The 20,867-nt window shown below is 33.3% G+C and overlaps 1 protein-coding gene across 3 annotated transcripts in view; it reads left to right on the top strand.

The window, feature by feature from the left end:
• LOC111039407 overlaps positions 1-20,867 on the top strand; it is a 95,972-nt gene that overhangs the window by 56,439 nt on the left and 18,666 nt on the right. For all 3 annotated transcript variants that reach the window (XM_022322925.1, XM_022322924.1, XM_022322923.1), the window contains 2 exons: positions 20,314-20,386; positions 20,504-20,668. In XM_022322925.1, the coding sequence (XP_022178617.1) occupies positions 20,314-20,386; positions 20,504-20,668 (238 nt within the window). The remainder of the gene's footprint in view (positions 1-20,313; positions 20,387-20,503; positions 20,669-20,867) is intronic.

Raw genomic sequence — 20,867 nt, 5'->3', positions numbered from 1 at the left:
TATCTAAAGGCGAGAGATTTATGGCGTCGGCCGTGTGACGTAATAATTTCAAAACAATAATAATATAATATAATATAAATAACGCGCTTTATTACTGTAGGCGAATGTGCAATCTTGCAGTATACTGGTATATAAAAAGAATGCGCGTCTGTTTGAATTGAAGCTCGTAGACTCGGAAACGTCCAAACCAATTGCCACCAGATTTTGCATATTGCTTCAACTCTGGAAGTTTTCTTGGCAACATTTTTCAACCCCTATATTTTGTCTATAGCCATCACTGGACATAGACTACTGCAGAGACTTGACATTTTCTTTGTACCTTCGTACCACAATGTAGGCATGGATTTAGAAAGATTTTTTAAAAAATTCGCATTTTAAAGAGGTGCTCACACAGGGATTTTATGACGGAAAATGCGGAAATCAAATATTTTGCAGCATGCACCTATGTGTATAATATTATTGCACCGTATTTTATATATTTTTTTCATTTTTTCATGGGCGAAGTCGGGTTATAAAGCTAGTATATAATGTGTTTATGTATATATATATATATAATGTATATAATATTATGGTTTAGAATAATGTATACGCGATACATAATATATATTATATCCTATATGGTAAACATTATAATACGTCGAGTCGTCATCGTCACACCGTATACGCATTGCCTTATGGCTTATGGTATCGTGGGGCGTACTCGGAGGGAAAACGGTTCGCCGGAGTCTTTAAAAACGTATAAAAATTCTTTGGCGCCCGCACCGACTGTATCACAGTCGAATGCCAAGGACGCTAAACCCGCCCATAGCTCCTAGCGTTCAAGTCTCCGCTGTGACTATAATGGTAATATAATAATAATATTATTATCATTGTTGTGAACTCGTCATCGGAACATGTCGTTAGAATATTTTATTAGTACACTTTATAGTATATATGTACAGCCGCTCCGGGTGATTCCCCAGGTGTGCTCATCTCCATCATTTTTCTGTAATAATGAACTTATTATAATCATTTTAAAGGGTTATATAAAGTACACCTAGTTCAATAGTAGGCATGATTAACTATCAAACTGCCCAAATGTTGAACTAGATAAATTAAAATTTCAAAAATTAATATTCTTAACAATTTATATGAAAAAACGTTTTTTCAATTAAAAAATGAAGATTGTCGCAGTTCCTATACCAAAAAGTTACAATAAAATCAGAACTAGAATACAATTTAAGGGATGGAGGTAAACATGCATGGTGAGCACTGGGTACCTAACCTGCAGTATACGGAGGTATTCGTTTCTATATAATTTTCAGCTATTCATAAAAAGTCTATAACTATCATTTATTTAATTATAAATAAAGTATTTTAGCACAATGCCAATATTGGTAGGTACCTATATACAGTTTCTTAAACGAATTATGTTCACAAATTGTGATACTATCATTGGGCGTTTTATACCTTTATGGAACTACTTATGTGATTGTGATTTAATCGACTAATTCGTCGAATGTATCTACCTAATGAATAAAATCGTTTAACGATGTCTGATTCATCGCTTAATTTATCGCTCGATATATCAATATTTTTGACCTGCCTATCTTCTTTGTAGTGTAAAATAATGACGATAGGTCAAATGAACAGGATACAATATTATATTAATATCACATATACTATACATAGCGTGCGCGTATATCATAATTCCGAGTATAAATAACATTAAATTACATGGTATGTTAGGTAGTAATAAACTGCTGTCGCGGGAGGTACTATATTTTTTAAATAGTTTTTCGCGGGACGGAATATTCCGGTTGAAACTCAATGTCATATTATTATGTAGGTACGCAGTCTTGATTTTGAAAACGTGGGCTATATAATAATGTACCTACGTCGGGGGTGCCCACGACAAGATGTGATACTATAAAGTACTGCAAGATATACATGTATAATCGTAATGTACATCTACAAATAATCATCCCAACCTCCGCAAAATATAAATTTTTTTTTGTTTTTCGACAAAAACACGCCGGATTGACTTCGGCGCAGCTATAGTTGTTAAATTATATTCCTCCTGTCAGGCGAGGTATATCGTATGTTATATTAGATTTTAATTAACATTTTATTTATCTGCAAACTATACAAACGCTTTTTTATTATGACATATGATTTATATATACACCCAAATATGATACAATATGTATTATGTGTACCCACTCACAGATAATGCTTATAATAGTTAAGCGGCTACACGGGCACCGCGAATAATAATAAATTCGAATGAAAATGTCGAGTGTTTCACTAATCTCTAGTAAGAATTGCAATAAAAATAATAAAATTGCGAATTCTTTGATCACTAAGGTAACATTATATTAAACATACCAAATATCATCGTTATTAATTTTATATTCGTTTCGACTGCATCGGCAGGTCGGCCGGCTGAATCGTTGCCGGTGGTATATAATATAATGTAGGTAGGTACTGCATTTTTCTCCACTGTTCTTTGCGATTTCTTAATTAGAACGAGAATTCGTGTATGCAATTGTTATTATACATTATTTTAGTCTGGGCACGACTGCACGACACTTGAACATAAATTTGCAGGCGCACCGTTGCACAATAATATCGTATTGTTGCACCTACGCTCGTAGCAGATGTGAAAATGTCAGTTTGTTATATATTCGAAAGGGTGTTATGATATGCTATTATTTATATTATTGTTATTTTCATTATTATATTGTGCTCTAGATTTGAAAACGCAAAAATAGTTCTCCTATCGTAATCATTAGTAATATAGTTCAGACAATAATATGCGTGTAAAGACTGTAATATCATATATAGGTATACCTATACACGAATAGTTTATAACCAATTATCTCATCTTGTATAACGATAATATGTAACGGCACGCGTATTGTAATGTAATGTAATATATTATATTTTTTAATTATTGTGATTTATTAATGATATATATTATAATAACTAATAGGTAATAACCATGTCCATCGTCCGCCGTATTGGGTACTATTATCTCATGATAGATCGAAAAGAGTTATAAACATAAATTGTACGAATAACGCGTTGGTCCTATAATATTTAACCATGTTAATAGCTATTTCAATGAAGTATACAGGACCACACAAGGGGGGGGGGGGTGGCTGTTCGACCTAGAGTTCAGGGGCCCAGGCGCCCAGCTATTAAAGGATCTCGAAAAAGTATACTTAACTAAAGTATAAAAAGAAAAAAATTAAAAAAAATATAGAAATAATTCTTACAACTCTAATATAGGTAATGTAAGTAAATATTTAAAAATTAAAATTATATTAATGACCATCATTAAATATTTTAACAGTTTGGCGTACTTATAAGACAGTCGATAATACGGCAAGACACCCTAAATATTATACTGCACGTAATAACGTTTCTTAGGTAAATAATTAAATAAATGTTTTGCTTATTAAATATATTTTATAATGTAGGTATACCCATTGTTTCGTTCGCAACCACGTAATATCGTTTTAAATTATAGTGTTAATGTCTCCTCTGAACACCGCATGCAGGTTCACCAGCTGTGCCCGTGTGAAGTGCGAGTGTGTGTGTACATTCCGTCTTGTAAAATAATATAATAATACAATTCATATTATTATTATTATTATTGCGGTTTACGAGAGAGGCAAGACAACAATTTAACTACCTTTTATTATATTCCATTATTATAATATTATGTATTTATTTTAATGGAAAACAACAGAATGACAATACGGTTGTCGTACCCGATATCGGTGGGTTATGATTTCGGGATTTATGTAACGAAAACTATATTATTATTATTATTATTATTGTATATTCTCGGTTGATAATATTTCCTCGGTGCTGCTTTCGGTCGAAACAACGAGCGAGTTATCGGAGCATAAACTACAGAATTTGTATTGCGAGTGTGGTTTCGACATGCAAGCCGAACGCTGTTTACTACATTAACAATATTTTTAATAAATATATGACGATCGGTGATCATTGAACATACAATTTACGTGTTTGTTATTTATTTTATTATTATTACGATACTATTTTTTTTTTTTTTTTTTAAAGCGTTTGCGTCGTCGATCTATTGAGTTTGTTTAGTTCATTGGTCTTGCGTGAGACGTATTCCTATATAATTATATATATGTATCTAAGAATGATATAACGATCATTGTGGACGAATTAAACTAAATTTTAGTATACTTATTGTGTTTCTTTTACAAGAAATTGAACTATTTTTTTTAAATTACATTTTTATAAATGTAACTGTTTTGTGTTTTAATATTACAATACTATTATTATTATATATATTGATAATCGAAATCAAATGTGATTACCGAAAAATTACTATTTGGTACTGAACTCACGACTGTGCGCTTAAACAGTAAGATAATATAATAGACGAATAATAAAAATAATAATAAAGAAGTGTGTCAGACATCATATTATAATATTATAGTAATATAATATAAATTTATTATTGCAGGATCTCTACGATTAGCTCCCGATTGTTATTTTAATGCTTCCAATACAATAATATTATGCATATTTCTATTTATTATATAATAGGTTGTTAATTCTAATTATTCCCATCTTATAACTCGTAAAGTGCCGATTGGATTTTTCCGACTTTATGAAAATATAACGAAATAATATTTTGTGTATTTTGTACATTATGTTATTTTTCTCTCTCCACAATATATGTAGATACTCTAATTGTAGATTTTATGTAAAAAAAACAAATCGCAAACGTATTTTATTCGGTTTTTTATTTTTTTGATAAGCGACTGCTTTTTTAACATGTTCGTTGTGTATTTATCTCTGTATTATATCGTATTATATTTTTGAAACCCGAGCACGGAACCTGTTTGGGAAAAAAAGAAACAAAAATCTTCGGTTTGAACTGTCGAATTACGCGTTTAATTAAATTTTTCAAACATAATACTAATAGATACAGCGTCGATACGATTATTATAATAATAATAATGATATGTAAAAAAATGTTTTCGATTCGCGGACAAATGAAATAACTTCGCTTTCGTGTTTCTTGACGATAATAACAACCTATATGCCTAATAACCTATACACCATTATATTCGCGACGGTATAATGCATGATACCTATATTATCTACAATCGAAATCAACAAAAATAATTGTAAATAAATAAATTATGCTGTAATGCCGGAGTAGATTTTAATGTTTCAAGTCCATATAACTTATGTCTGGAGCACAATAATCTTCGATAAATTATCATTTATTTTGTTTAAAATATAATTTTAGTTATTTACAGTCTTACAGTGTTTAGTATTATATTTATGTCCCGTCATCTAGGTACCGAATTCAAATTAAAAATGTCAAATTAAATACAAGGAGGAATAGGTTCAGAGATTTTACAAATGTTTAATTTTAATTAAGTGGCAAGATATAAAATAATACATAAACTGATAAACATAACTCATAATATATGAGAGATCATCAATTAATAGGTTTTTTTTAGAGGACCAAATTATGAATTCAGGAAGTTATCAGGGACATCAACATTTTAGCCTACAAACATTTTTCCAAAGAAATTAAAGGCAAAATAAAATAAAAATAAATGAAAACCATTTAATCAACCATCTAACCATTCAAAAAAAAGTTGAAAACTAAGCATAGATAAAGTTCATCTGTGGGACATCATTTGAAAACGTCCAATGGCCATATAGATGCCATGGATCGATTGTAATAAAAATAAAAATAAATAAACACTTTGATCCCAAGTACTATTTCCAGGCGTTTACGCGTACATAAAAGTATGTATATAATTCTAATATTATTTCATGATATAAGCGCGTATATCGTGCGCGGTGTAGTAGTCGAAAGACCGCGATGAGGGATCGCCGTGAGAAGGGGTAGAAAAAAAGACCCAATGTCACCTTCTTTCAAATCCGGTCAATCCGGTCGGGTCGGGTCCGGTCAAGTGCGCCATAATAATTTAATAATAATATTATCATATTATTATTATTTGCATCATCGCAATGAAATCGAACGCGAAACGGGCCTGAGGCGTCGTCGTGTATAATATTATACACCTTACGGGGCGTGCATATTGTATGTAATATATTATATTATAATAATATTATCGCAATGTCGAACACATGCTATACAGCAGAGGACGAGCGACGGTTGAGATATGAAAAACAGATAGGTATAGGTACCTGCCGAGTGTCCGCGGAAAATGGCATCGAGCCTTGCGGCGCGACTGTCCTCGGAGGCAGACGCTTTATCGTGCGTATTTATAATATTATAATATGATGTTATCTATTTTTTATTTCACGCAAACGTGTACGACATAAATACACGCGTCGTAGGTATACTCAGTGTGACAGCACATAATCTGACACAATACTACGAGAGAGACTTGAGAGTGTTGTGTCGGATTATCGGAATTCATGAACAAATATAATATTATATAATTATATGATTGGGTACGTTGAAAAATGAAATAATAATTTCTCTTTTGTATCTTCTGCATTATTTAATTAGCTCAGCAATCGAAAAATTACAAATAACTATCAATTAGTCACTATTAGTAATTTAAGTTGATAACATAAGTTTTGTAAATATTTTTGAGTTATAGATATTAAATTACAAGATGCAAAGTATAACTTTTGGTTCTCGGGCGAGTAAGACAGTGGACAGACGGTAGTTAGTGAGAGAAGCGATCGCGGGGACAGAGCCCCTATGCCCTAATGGCCTAATATATTAATAATAAAAAACTAGCATTATTTTTTTTTTAATCGAGATTTTATACTTTCTATAATTTTCCGATTTGTGTAAACGTATGTATAGGTATATGTAGGTCGGATTCTGTCGGAGTGAGTGTTTATTATGCATCACTATTGCAGGGTGGTTGAGACATTATATGTACTCATTATTATTTGTAGGGAGGTACTTGGATATCGGTATATCTGTATAGTATTAAGTTCACGTGGATGATGTCCGAGAAGATTATCTCAAATTAGTAACCGTGCTGCAACGGTGACCACGACCCGAGGGTTGTCATTAAAAACTCCTTATTGGGGTTTTTGATGAACGATGATGCATCGCGTAATAGAGGGCGGTAAATCGTAGTCTATTATAGTTACACACCAATGTTGCTACGACAGTTGTACACAGGACGATTCTCATGATAGCAAAAGTGCACTCATTATTTTGGTCGAAACTTTATTTTTATAGGTACTTATTATTAGAATTAGAATTTTGGGCTTCAAAAAAATAAAATAATTGTATTCGAATATTAACCGTTGAACATAATTGCATTTTTCAAAAACGTGGTACAAGATTTATTTTAAAGTTTAAACCCGGAAAACTTGTCAAAAACAAAATTGCCCTTATACTATTAAAGTTTGCTGGAAATACTTAAATAATTAACTCAATCTGTACTCACTACCTATTAAAATAAATTTAATAATATTATTATAGTACATATTATGTAGGTACTCGTTTTGGTTTTGTCTATCGCGTGTCATATAATATCGTATTATTATTATTATCTTTGCTTGAATAGAAGAAAAACGTTATACCGAGACGGACACATTATTATATCAGCTATTATTATTACTATAACATAAATCTAGGCATATTATAGAGTGTATTAGGCACCGTGCACGTGTATGTTAGGTATGCATTTAAAAAAAAAAAAAAAACGAAACAGCCCGGCGGGGATTTTATATAATAAACGAACCTGCAATATATACGTGTAACAGATGCAGCAGTGGATCCTGTGAACAAACGCGTATTCTCCGATAAAAATCTCGAGAGATACACAATACATATATATGTATGGTAAATAAATTAATGACTATATTAAAAAAAAATTATCCGGCCCAAAACCGCGTGTAAAAAACTGCGCGGACTTGGAATAGTAATAAGTCAGCTGCTTAAATCTTCGGCTATATTTAATATAATATATTATAATATTGGCTTTAGACGACGACCGCTAGACTTATATATTATAGGTATATACATGGTTATACGCAATAGGCTTATCGGACATTAATTTGCATAATATATTATGATAATGCGCACCATATTAACGTTTGCATTTCCCTAACCCCGGGCGTGTGGTAAATTAACAGATCTGGGAACTCGCTGCAGCAGTATTTAAATATGTACGGCATGGAGCGAGCTTAGGGATAGTTTAATATATATTTTTTTCCAAAGCATTAATCTTTGACTGTGGATTCGCGGCCATTTCGGGGACTACAACTGCAATGAAAACTGGTGTTTTTATATTGTCCGGACAATCCTTTTATAATATTTACAGTTTTTTAAACTCTAATTTCTGAAATGTTTGTTCTCTTAGTGTTACCTTAAGTCATGTACTTAGGTTTATTATTAATTTAAAGACACGGTTTTGTGACGATATAAACTTTGTTTTTTTTCAAATGAGTACCACGTTTTGTTGCTGTAAATTACTAAACCAATGATTTTTGTTCAAAATTCAATTTAATAGATTCTATATTATTAAAATTCGTGTTCAAAAATCTATTGGTTTGTGGTCCCTCAATACATTGCTTACACCTTTAATGAATACTTTACATCTAACCTATAATCATTTTTTTTCCTCTAAGTGTACAATAAATCGTATAAATAAAGAAATATAACTACTCATTTAAACCTACGCTTATGACGTAGTAGAGAGTTAATAATAGTAATTTAAATTGCAATATTATAATAAAACGAAAATTGAATATTATCGTTGGTATATACAGTGAAATAATTCAGAAAATACTTATTTAAATTGTGGATATAAAAATAAAAATCATTCGCTTAACATATTCAATGAAGAAAATAGTGGTTTTAATTAGAGAAAAAAGAAGCTTGTATCACCACAGTCTATGCCTCAAATGGCACTATACTAATGTATGTATTTAAAATTATCAAGTCATGTAATTAAGAACCCCAAAAATCAGATTTTGATTAAATTCATTATTAAAGGAAAATACATTCATCACTCCGCACAAAATGATGGTGGGCATGCCTGGTGAGTACGCCACATATACGAACACACTACGTAGTACACATAAATACTAAAAAACGCATTGAATAGATCGTCGGAAAAATATTTATATTATATATGATACGCATAAACGTGTATTATTATGATTTATTCGATTTCCATTGTTCGGGATCGAGAGAAAATATGCCTTTTCGTCGTATATGTTAAGTACATAATATAGCAGCGCCGCCGCATACACTCGCTATAGTACGTTCAACTGTTATTGCGATTTTGCGCTATATTATAACAATAGCATTTCAGTAATAATTATATTCTTATGAAATGTGATAATAACGATCGTTATTATACTTTCTTTTCGACGATCGTCCCACGTATCAGTGGCGGCGGCAGTAATAGCTCGTACTTATATTATTATTATTATATATTTAAACATAACAGTATATGGACAGAAGAGCTGGGATTACGAAACACGACGACATCGCCCGCCGAAAGAAAACACGTCGAACTCGGCTGGTGGGATTATGTTTTGCCCGCAACAGGTTGGAATATTATCGACGAAAAAAGACTGCCCATGACTTTGTAAAAGAAAAAAAATGCAGTCGAAACGTATTCGCCACGATGATAATATACAATATGACGGCGTAATATATCGAAGACAGTCGACTGTACATTTTTAATCGCCATCAATCTCTGCCGCAGCGCACGCGTCCATTGTGCGTATCGCGGTGTACAAATGTACAATAATGATATGATACGGTGTATAGGTACCCATTAAATTTTATGTACGTCATACGGCGGCGGCGTCGGCGGCGTGAAAGAACTCGATCTCGGTCTGTCAGTCCGTGTTTGGTGTTAATTAAAACAATACCTATGGGTAGGATCATCGAAGCCATCGATTTCGTGTTTTCGCAATCGTCGAATCCAAGAGTGACGACGACGGACGGTCCGAACGGAAACATTTATGATTCAATAACGTTCGGTATTTATGACGGAAAACGGGCCGGAGAGATAGTGTGTGAAGTATTAGCATCCTATCGTGGCCTGCAAATCGCTCCAAACACATTGTAAGTTATAAACTATACAGTTCTTTAATTGAAAGTAATTGTAAGCCTATACCCTAGATTTGGCAGTGGTACGGGTACCAACTTCACACACTTGAAACGATTATGATATAATACATCAGTACTTTTGTACGATTCCCGTCGCAGCATGAATAGGTTTACGTCTGTCGATCGTTGTTTGACGGAATTTCGTGTTTTTCTTTTCGACTCGCGTCTCCCAAACATTTAAATGTTGCCATAATACCTACATTTCCTTTCAGTAGCTGACATTAATTTTATAGACCTAACTATGTTATGAAATATAAATACAGGCTAATAGCCTTAATAGTTGAAGCCTTAATTCAAAAAAAAAATAATATATATATTATTTAGGGCATATTATATCGTACACTTTTAATGATGTTTGAATTTGAAAGCTAGTTATGAACATTTTAAAATTGTAATATTTTACTCGCTTTAAAATCAAAATAACAATACAATCTTAGATGGTGTTCTATTCACACAATATCCTTGCGTTCTAAGGCTAATAAAATTGATTCTACTGAAAGCAGATGAGTTAACACGCGCTCGGGTGTGGCATTCTCTTAAAATCCACAACGCATTCATATCGCACTATTCGTGTGATACGATTGGTATAATAATAATTGTGGTAGGCATCCATAGACGTCCTCGCTGCGGGTTGCCTACTCGTATATTAGGTACTCCAGTGCGTTAAGAAACTGGTTCGATCGTTTCACCCGCTGCAGCAAAACTCTGCAGCGATAAATCAACTACGTCTTAAACCTCCCCGGTACAGATTTATTTCGTCTATATCTCTTTATGATGGATCGCGCGCGTGTATAATAATATGTGTGACCGGAGGCTGCCGCACGCCAGCTGCTCGTCCGGTTACAACGGCCAGGACGATACGTGACGATATGATAAAACCATTTAATATTATAAATTTCGCTGTTTTCGTCGCATAAATCAACCGGAGAGCCGGAGAGACAGAGGGAGGTACGTCGACGGGACGCATTATTATCTTGCACATCAACACGATTATAATATTATGTCGTCGTTGCGATTGATATATTATATGTGCATGCATCGTCGTAAGTTGCTATGATTGAAACGATTGTTGGACTTCCTCCGTATTGCGAGCCAGAAATGGATTTGGAAAATCGAGGTTCTATAACTAATCAATTTTGTATAGCTTATTATAATTTAAGTTTTTAGAATATATATACAGAAAACGAAAGTCGAAAGTTAGTTTTACCTACATAAATTTAAAATTAAACGAATAAAAAATGAACTTAACTTAGATAGATAGTTAAGACGTAAAATTTGATTCGCACTTATTTATATTTTCTAAATTATTTTTACTTAACCTATCTGTTAAATATTACATTCAGTTCAGAGTACCTAATAGATGGACTTTGATATTTGTACTATCTACTGTTAACCGCATGTCCTTACGTTGGATAAGAGTGTTAAATGCGTGGATGGCATTTAACTCCCCAACTAAATTTCTTCCACTCATTAAATAGGAAAGTCTATAGAGTTGAACCTATCAGTCATTTTTTAACAATACAAAGTTGTGTCAACACTTACATCTACTTTGGTATTTCAGTATTTGTATTTACTTCAATATTATTGAGTTATTTTGTATAATATGAGACACGGGTTTGTGATAAGCACAAACTGGTAATTAATTCCGAGAATGTGTATTCTAATGTATTTTCAAATGATCTAGCATAAAGTCTTGAGGTTAGAAATTATATCTAAAACCAATAATATTTCCATCATCTTATATAGTTACGTAACACGTTTATAGTACATCAGTTAAGGAAGAAACTTATTAGGTCAAAAGTTTGTTCCAAAAATGAGTAACAAGTTAGTAACTTTAAGCTTCGACATAATAGGACATTTTAACTCGTTAATCATTAAAACGCGTTGTAATTAAAAACTCACGCCTATAATTAATCACACTAAACTATGATATTAAATCTCGAATGAACACGATTGTTTTCAATTCGTTCTCGCTTATGCATGCTTATTTCCGCGGGGACTCACACGGGAACTCTACAATATGATTGTTAAGACGACCAGGACTGTTAATTAAATATAGAGCTACTGGTGAAGCGGTAGGTGCGTTAAACAATAATAATAACCGTCTCGAAAGCTATGGAAAAAATCAAGCTCATTGTAATACGTTCAATATAATATTGTAATGTATACTCACCCGCGATGTAGTCCGAAAACCGTTCAGACGAGTTACGTAAATGCGTAACAATAATGTAGGTAGGTAACAATCATTTATATCTGTATGTGCCTAAGTATATATAATATACTCTCGTCAGTTAAGTATATTATAATGTTATTATGTCTTTGGATGGTGTATATTTTTTTCGGTTGTATTTTCTGTTCGTAATGCATGCCCGGTGCAGCATAATGACGATGTCGCGCATTCTCGCTGCAGGTGGTCACTTCATTTAGAAAATCGAGACCCATGAGTGTCTATAATATTATTATTATATAAGTACCACGAATACACCGACTTTCTGTCGATCCGTAAATATTAAAGTAATAATATTACGACGAGTGTCTGTACCTGCTGTAAATTCTATTCTATTCCCTTGGAGGTGACGGAAACATACTATTACATAATAATAATAATAATAATAATAATAATATGTAGTTGTGCGTTGTCATTGTTTAGGTACTCACTTCGGTTTTGTCGCCGACAGTTAGGTAAAACTATTTTATGACGGGTCGAAAAAACACGGTATATATATATATATAAGAATAACACAGTAACTACAACCGGTAATAAAAAAAAACAAGCAGACACAAATTTCTAAAAAAAAAAAACAAAAATAATGATATGCATATTTTATTATATTGATTAATTTTTTTCAAATCACAGTAGATAATGGTAATAATATTATTTGACAGTTCAATTTAAAAATTTATTTTTCTACGAAATTCACTCACAAACCAAGTACCTAATTCACCATAATTTGATTGACTATATTATGTGGACTTTTTGATAACATCCGCAACCGTTTTATATATAATATAATATAATATATATTTAATATTGTATATTATAATAAACAACAACCAATCACCGTATACCACGTATAACAACATCATATTATATTATACGAACGTAAGTGCGATATAATAATAAAAATGTAATTTTAAAAGTATCGCGAATAGCTGCTTTTCCCGCTTCAAAAGGAAAACGCCAATTTCAGCGTATAGCCGTATAGATATCTACTTAAAACGCCATGTGCCGAACAGCTCGAAACATGATAATTATCATTACATATATACTAAATATGTACATAATATACCGCCGTACTTATCTCTCCATTATTATTATTATTATGTTATTATATAGTGCATCGGTGCGCATATATAAGCGCACCTAAATATATCTATAACATATGATTATAAAGTGGGTAATTTTTTTTTTCGTATTTCTTGGAGATATCTCACGTTGCAGAGAAATGTAAATATTAACGTGTTCGTTATAGTGTGGTCTTAGAAACGAGAGGATACCTAAATTATGTTGTGACATTTTCAACGATGTGACTTTTACTTATCTGCTTTAACGAACAAAGATTTTTTTTAAATATTTATTTTAAAATTATTATTAATATTTTTACTATAGGTATAGCTGAGAAGAAATACATAATTTTTGTGTGTCCTTGATAACCTTGTAATGTCAATAACTAAAAATATTTAAATTATGTTAATGTGCTTACAGAAAAATAGTATAGATATTACAAATTAATATATATGTTGTTTTTTTATAATCAAGTTTGTTCTGCAGGAACCAAAAAATTAGCACGAGTTATTTAAAAAAATAAAAAATTCTAATACACCTCTCTTGTATAATGTATTGCTTATGACATACAGCTTTTGGTATCGACTATAAATTACCTTATACCTACACTTTTATATACATACCTAAATTTATTTTTGAACTTTAAGCTTTTTTACTCTAAGGAAACTATACCACCAACGGTTTTTAAAAGGAACTTTCTGTTTAATTCAAAGGTGAAGCTGAAGCTCATTAATCATTAATTTTTTTTACGAAATCATCGAACTGTATAAAAATATAACGTGTTGTATGTGTAAACACGAGTCACCGAGTCGTGTTTAAGATATATTGAGGTTATAAGAAAAATAATAAACAGTAAGCACCCTGTATATTATAATTTATAAGTATAGTTCATATTATTATTGTACTCGAAGGTGTTGCACTGATAAATACATGAAATTATTTATATATTTTTTTTCTCGATTAATTTTTTCATTCCGATTTCTGCAACGGTCCATGCGATTTAGGTCAACATAGATACGTGGTAAAAATTTTCGAATAACCATGGATGGGTGGGGGGGAGGAATAATATCACTTCGTTCGTCGACTTCAACCTGCGGCGCTAGATAATTTTTGGTATTCTGAAAAATATGTATTTCGCGTAATTGGACCAACGCAAAAAAAAAACGAAATCTGCTCTTACCCGGTCATTAAGGATTTAACATTTATATGAACATTCTATCCACGCTAACTATAATAATTTAACACGGCTACGCGTTCTCGTTATCAACAATACCACAATGACATAATATTTATTAATATATTATATTGTTACTTCGTTAATACAGTATGCACTCTCGATTTTTTCGGCTCAATAATCGTGCTCGTATAACATGTAAGTACCTATATATAACATATAACGACCGTCGTTGTTACTTAATTGGTATTTGTTTTACGGCCGTCCGAGCTTTTCGTGCTGTTGTCCTTCGACGAGCCTTTTAACTACTCACCACACTCATCTATGCAGTCGATTTTTTGCCAAACGTCATACTCAGTCAAACTGTATCAATTATATAATAATCAATTTCAGATTAAAAATCTATAGTGTCTCGAAACATGAGACTCTTAGTGAGTTCAGAGGCGGGAAAAGTAAAACTTCAAAAAAAAAATCTTATCGAAAGTGATTTTCATACTATTTACCCGTGAGAAACTGTGTGTCTTATATAGAATCACATAACTATATAACTTCGGTGTATGCATTTATATATTATATATGTGCAACGTACACAAAATGGACTGAGAAGTGAATAAAATGCAATTTGTAAATGACAAATAACAAATCGAGCGTCAAACTTGTTCAAACCTAATATATCAATAAAATCAATTGTTTAATGGGCGGGTAGTAATTTTACAAATAAATATTTAACTGTAATAAACAAATTAAAATTTAAAAATGCACTTAAATTCTTATTTCTTTAACTGTTTAAATGACAATAACTGAGCAGAATTAGCTTTGTCAGGTATAAACAAATCTGATAAACCCAGAACCGAAAATTCTTTAAGTTTTTTCGGAAAAAGCTCATACATACAACAGGTGTCTCGATTAGAGACTCGTTGATACGTTACGTTCGACCTTATCAGGTTTTATTCAATGTGTTAATGTGGGTGGTTTTCAAAAGAGAAAAATAATTTGTACGATCAGTCCGTGCCTTAAATACTTAAAGTTTCCATAATTTAGGAACGGATTTCAATGCAGATTTTCTCCGTACTGCATTATATTGTAATATTATTTATATAAGCCATTTAGTCGCTTATTCTGAAAACCTATGTTATATATATTATGTTCAGACTATTCGTCACGATCGGATTATTACGTGAAGTTTTCAATTTGCAATTTTAATTATTGTTATATTGTCATTATTATTATTATTCATTATTATGATTATTTCGTTTCTTTATTCGGTCCGTTATATGTTTTTAAACGTGTTCTCGTGTAATAATAGTATTATTGTTATACATTTTTATAGTGCAGTTGTGAGCAGCGAACGGTTCGTAACAATAAACTACGACACGAATCGTTATTAAATTATTACGGGCTGCATTATATATACATTATGACTACTGAGCTGCTGTTACGGTTTTTTTCTTTTTCGCTTTTCCTTTTCTGAACGATTTTTGTACCATAAAGCTTTTTACCGTTCTCACTCTTAGTGCAATATATATGTGTGCGTGTGTGTTTATGCACACAGGTCGCTTTCCCCCCATTACGCCCCATTATTAATCTTTAACCCGGCAATGAGTTTTTTTCGACTCGGCTTTAATCGCGCACTCGCATATACAATAATAATATAATACGTGCATAATTGTGCAACCACTGAAGTTTCCCGCGGTGAACGGGTGACCCGAAATTATTGCGCATGCAATATGCGTTTTGTTATTATAGGTATACTAATATATATTATTATCACCTTCATCACCGACTCGCGTTGATATAATTGCGGGCTTTGAGGATTTGAACGGATTTTTTAAAACCTTATCTCCGCGGGTATCATTATATTGTAAAATGTTGTTGGGTGGCGTTTGTTTTGATATCGCTTATCTATTTGTGTTTATTATTCACTGTGGCCACTACAATTTCTTACCGGAAATCGGTCGGGTTACTGCGAGGAGGGGACATTGCACACAGATGGTTTGCCCTCAGAAGCTCAAAGAACCGATTTCACGTTTAACGATATTTGGCATCTCAGTTTTTTGAGCGCGTAACGTGAAAACGAATAAAATTTTAACCCCACGATGTTATTAGAAACGCCGAAGAAAACCGTTGGGCTGTGAATGAGAATTAAAAGAGGGACGGGATTACTAGGAGTTCCTAAAAAAATTGTATGCATTTAAGCGATCAAAATAGTATGAACGTTTTGGCCTTTCGTATGATTGAGGGTTTCGCTTTATCGGTTTCAGTTCGACGGGGTGTGAAAAAAAACTTAAAAAGTGACACGCACGCACGTGCGATTAACGTCGTGGTATAGGATTAATGCACGTGTCGAATCGGTTAATTGCGATAATGATAAATTAACGATCTCGATCGTATAATAATAGACACGCGTGCTCGCTCGTGTTTAACGATAAATGAGTTGGGTTTTTAACGATAAATGAGTTGGGTTTTATTTCGAAAAATCGATCGATTATAATAAGCAGCCACGGCGTTGGCGAATTCGTTACGACCGCTCGTCCGTCCTCACTGTACAACAATATAATACAACGATCGCGTGCGTGGGTGACATAATCTATAAGTTATCTTTACTCGACTGCATTGTGACCATGTTATTTTCCCCGGGGGCAGTTCACGGCAAGCTTAATTTTTTCCAGGTTAGACTTCCAAATACTTTTATAATATATACCCATATTATAAAAAAAACAGCATACTTTTGTATTACATCATGCCATAATATAATATAAAAGGTCCCAACTGTATTGTCCAATTAGAAATGTTTGGACATGGGTATCTTTTTCCGTTACGGGTATAACATTTCGATGTTGGCTAAAAATAAGAACAAAACATTAGTGATATCGATATGATTGACAATAAAAATGATAAATACATCTAGGATTGAAGCTCGTCGGTCGGGCTGAACTAGGGAAAGCGATTTCCCTTGATGCACTTGACCTCCCCTGCCGTATTAATCACATGCTGCTTATTAGTGGCGTAGTCGGTCATTCGCGAATATCCATTCGTTTTCACCGTGTAATAATACCGTACCATATTCGACTGTATTTTTGAATCGTACATAGATCGCCGCCACCGTCATTATAAAACCGACAGAGTGTATAATATAATAATAATAATATGTGGTGCGGTGGCGGAACAATGGGTCTCTGGGCGGGGCGCCGCGGGGTGGTGTGTATATATAATACGAGCTCGGTGAAAGTGCCCGCCCGGACTGGGTCAGTGTTGCATAATAATAACGCTGCGCTCGCGTCCTTGTTGTTCTAGATTCACGCGCGCTCTGTAAATGCATATATACATACATAAAGTCGTGTAAAAATATAATACACCACACACACACACACACACACACACACACACACACACACACAAGCGCGCGCGCACAGATAGATTCTTTCCACCGGCATAGGTGTGGGGTGCAGTGGAGTGGCGCGACAGACGTGCAAACCGAGAGGCCGCCACAGTTGCAGTAATATTGTGCGTTCTACTTGCCTACACTATTATAATGTACATTGTGGTATTCGGGTGCGTTGCCAGACGACTCGAGTCCGCGACAGACTTGCGGTGGAGGTGGCGTTTGCGTATCACCCGGCCGTTGCTCAACGCCATACAATGATAATAATAATAATAATAATTATTATTATTATTATTATTATTAATATCATTGCAAACGTACTTGCGACGACGATAAAAACGATTCGCGGTCGACGCCGACGCGAGAAACGCCACAGCGGCACCGCTACCGTTCTTCCAGTTGGGAAATCTTTGCGTAAAACCATCAGCCGGCCACAAACCAAATTATTGTCGTATTCCTGCAGCACTCCTCGTCGCGTACACGCCGTTTTATATTGTTCTTAATCATAAGTGATATAAGACGCTACGACCAACAGACCGATCCTACATGTGCACCATACGTAATATAGGTACCGTACGTCGGCTGTTCGGATTGACTTCGGTCACTGTAAAAACTTCTTCCCCGCCCCTGCCCCCTAATAAAAAAATAATAACACAAACGTACGAAAATAGAACGTGAGCTAGTTTTTTGGCCGATTTTATTAGCGATCGGCCGACTCTTATTATTATCTTATTATAGTGATTGTATGAAACCGATGTATTAAAATATTGTCGATCGAGGCGAAATAAAATCAATAACCGAGAGCAGTCCTTCGACACGACAATAAAGTACCTAATAATAATAACATTACCGGCAATGATCACGCGTTTTTGTGCTCGGACACGCGTGTGGGCCGATGATGACAATAATAATAACCCAAGTACATACTACACATATATGTATAATAATATTACAATATAATATAAATAACAGTATTGTCGGTGGGTGTGTAAAAATTAATTTCCAGCTCTTTTCTATTATTATTATTTTTACACTATTTCTACAGAAATTCACAGCAACACTATAGTACCTATCTGCGATGTATATAATATGGACAATACAAAATAACAGTCTCGCCGAGTATATACTAATAATATTATAATATTGCTGTAGCAGCCGCGTCTGTTCGATCTGCAAAGTCAATAATTAAAATCTCTTCGACACGTCAGCTCGTTCGCGCTTCCTGAAACGCCATCAATATTTTTGTATTATTATATTATACAGGCATTGTAAAAGCATTAAGTATATATTGACATGATTAATTATATATATAAAAAATGAAAATATTTTTATATTATTAAGGATTATGTATTATGATACGATTTTAACGTAATTTTATGACCCAGTGTCCTTGCCTGAATTCGATATAGTTTTATTATAGACAATGGATACCAGTCGTTATCAGCACTCAATGACAACCACGAAATCGTGGGGTCGGGGTGTGAGCAGAGATACACAATTATATTTATTTCGATAATTTTCAAACGCAGCTAGGATCATCAAGTCCGGGAGCTTTGCAACGTTACCTCACATCATTATTATTAATTATTAGAGATTGCTTTTCGATTCATACATTATATAATTACAAATAGATGGTCATATTATATAGTATAACATGATAAATTGTTTCGTGCGATAGACCTCGTCGTAGTCTTCGCAGTGTATTATAATAATTTTATACCCATGCTTAAATATGTAATACATACACTATAAAGTGCTGCCAACGACATTACGAAATATTGATACAAGTCGCCTCCCGAGGACAGGTCTTATCGTTAATATTATATACCGTGTGTATACCGCTTATACATGACTTAACCCCTGAGGTAACTTACGCGCATTTCGTATTGCGGCGATCGCCGAAGAACGCGACAAACGTTACACGCAGCGTAATTTGTAATTAATCTTACAACATGTAAATACCATAATACTCCATATGCTGTGTATATAAATTAAATCTACATAAATGCATTATATAATTAATCACTGTTTTTGAATAGAAACATTTTTAGCAACATCCGAATTCCGAATAGCACGTCAAAAAAACATCACCAGATTTGCATGCTATATATTTAGATAAGCGTTTATTCTAATTCCTAGTTACCTTATTGTAAACCATGTGAATCATAAATAAATCACATTTTTAATTACCTTTATTTTGCTAACTTTGTGAAGCTAAACTCAAAAAATAAAATCATAAAAGTTGCATGGGTAGTCGGTTTCGAGTTATAATTTTTCTTAAACAGATACGACTGTTATGTGTACTAAATGTTTATAATAAAATAATAATAATAATGCAACTTGTGTTTCAGAATTGGCGTGAACGGCTTCGACAATCCGATGCGGGATCCAAAGACCGAAGAAGTGAAAAAACTAGTGGGCCTCGTAAGTTAAAAACAAACATACACACACACACACACACACACATACACGTCACACGTCCACAGAACAATATATTATTAATAAATAATGGCATTAACCGTCGTCACGTGTTTCGCGCAGGGTGTTAAAGTGAAGATGGACGATCAAGGAAACATTCTCGTGAAAAGGCTGTCCGGGAAGAACGTATACGTAAAGAGCATATCGAACGCCGGTGAAGAGACCAGCATCGGGGCGGACGTGCTCAAATTACCCAACTACTGTCTGGAGAACGACAAACCGGTTAAGGTTAGTGTATTACAATGTATATTATAATAGTATATTTCATGTATTAATTATCGTGTATATGACGTATATAATACGATAATAGTTAGTTTTTATTTTATTTTATCACATCGTACCTTGGTCATATAGCGCGCAAATCGAGCATAACAATCTCCCTATTATACAAAAATGTTTTGTTTATCTTATCTTCTACATAATATAT

The sequence above is a fragment of the Myzus persicae genome, unplaced genomic scaffold (genome assembly GCF_001856785.1).
Source record: "Myzus persicae strain clone G006 unplaced genomic scaffold, MPER_G0061.0, whole genome shotgun sequence".
Lineage (NCBI taxonomy): Eukaryota > Metazoa > Arthropoda > Insecta > Hemiptera > Aphididae > Myzus > Myzus persicae.
Note: the sequence above shows the minus strand (reverse complement) of the source record. Positions and strands in the feature narration are given on the sequence as shown.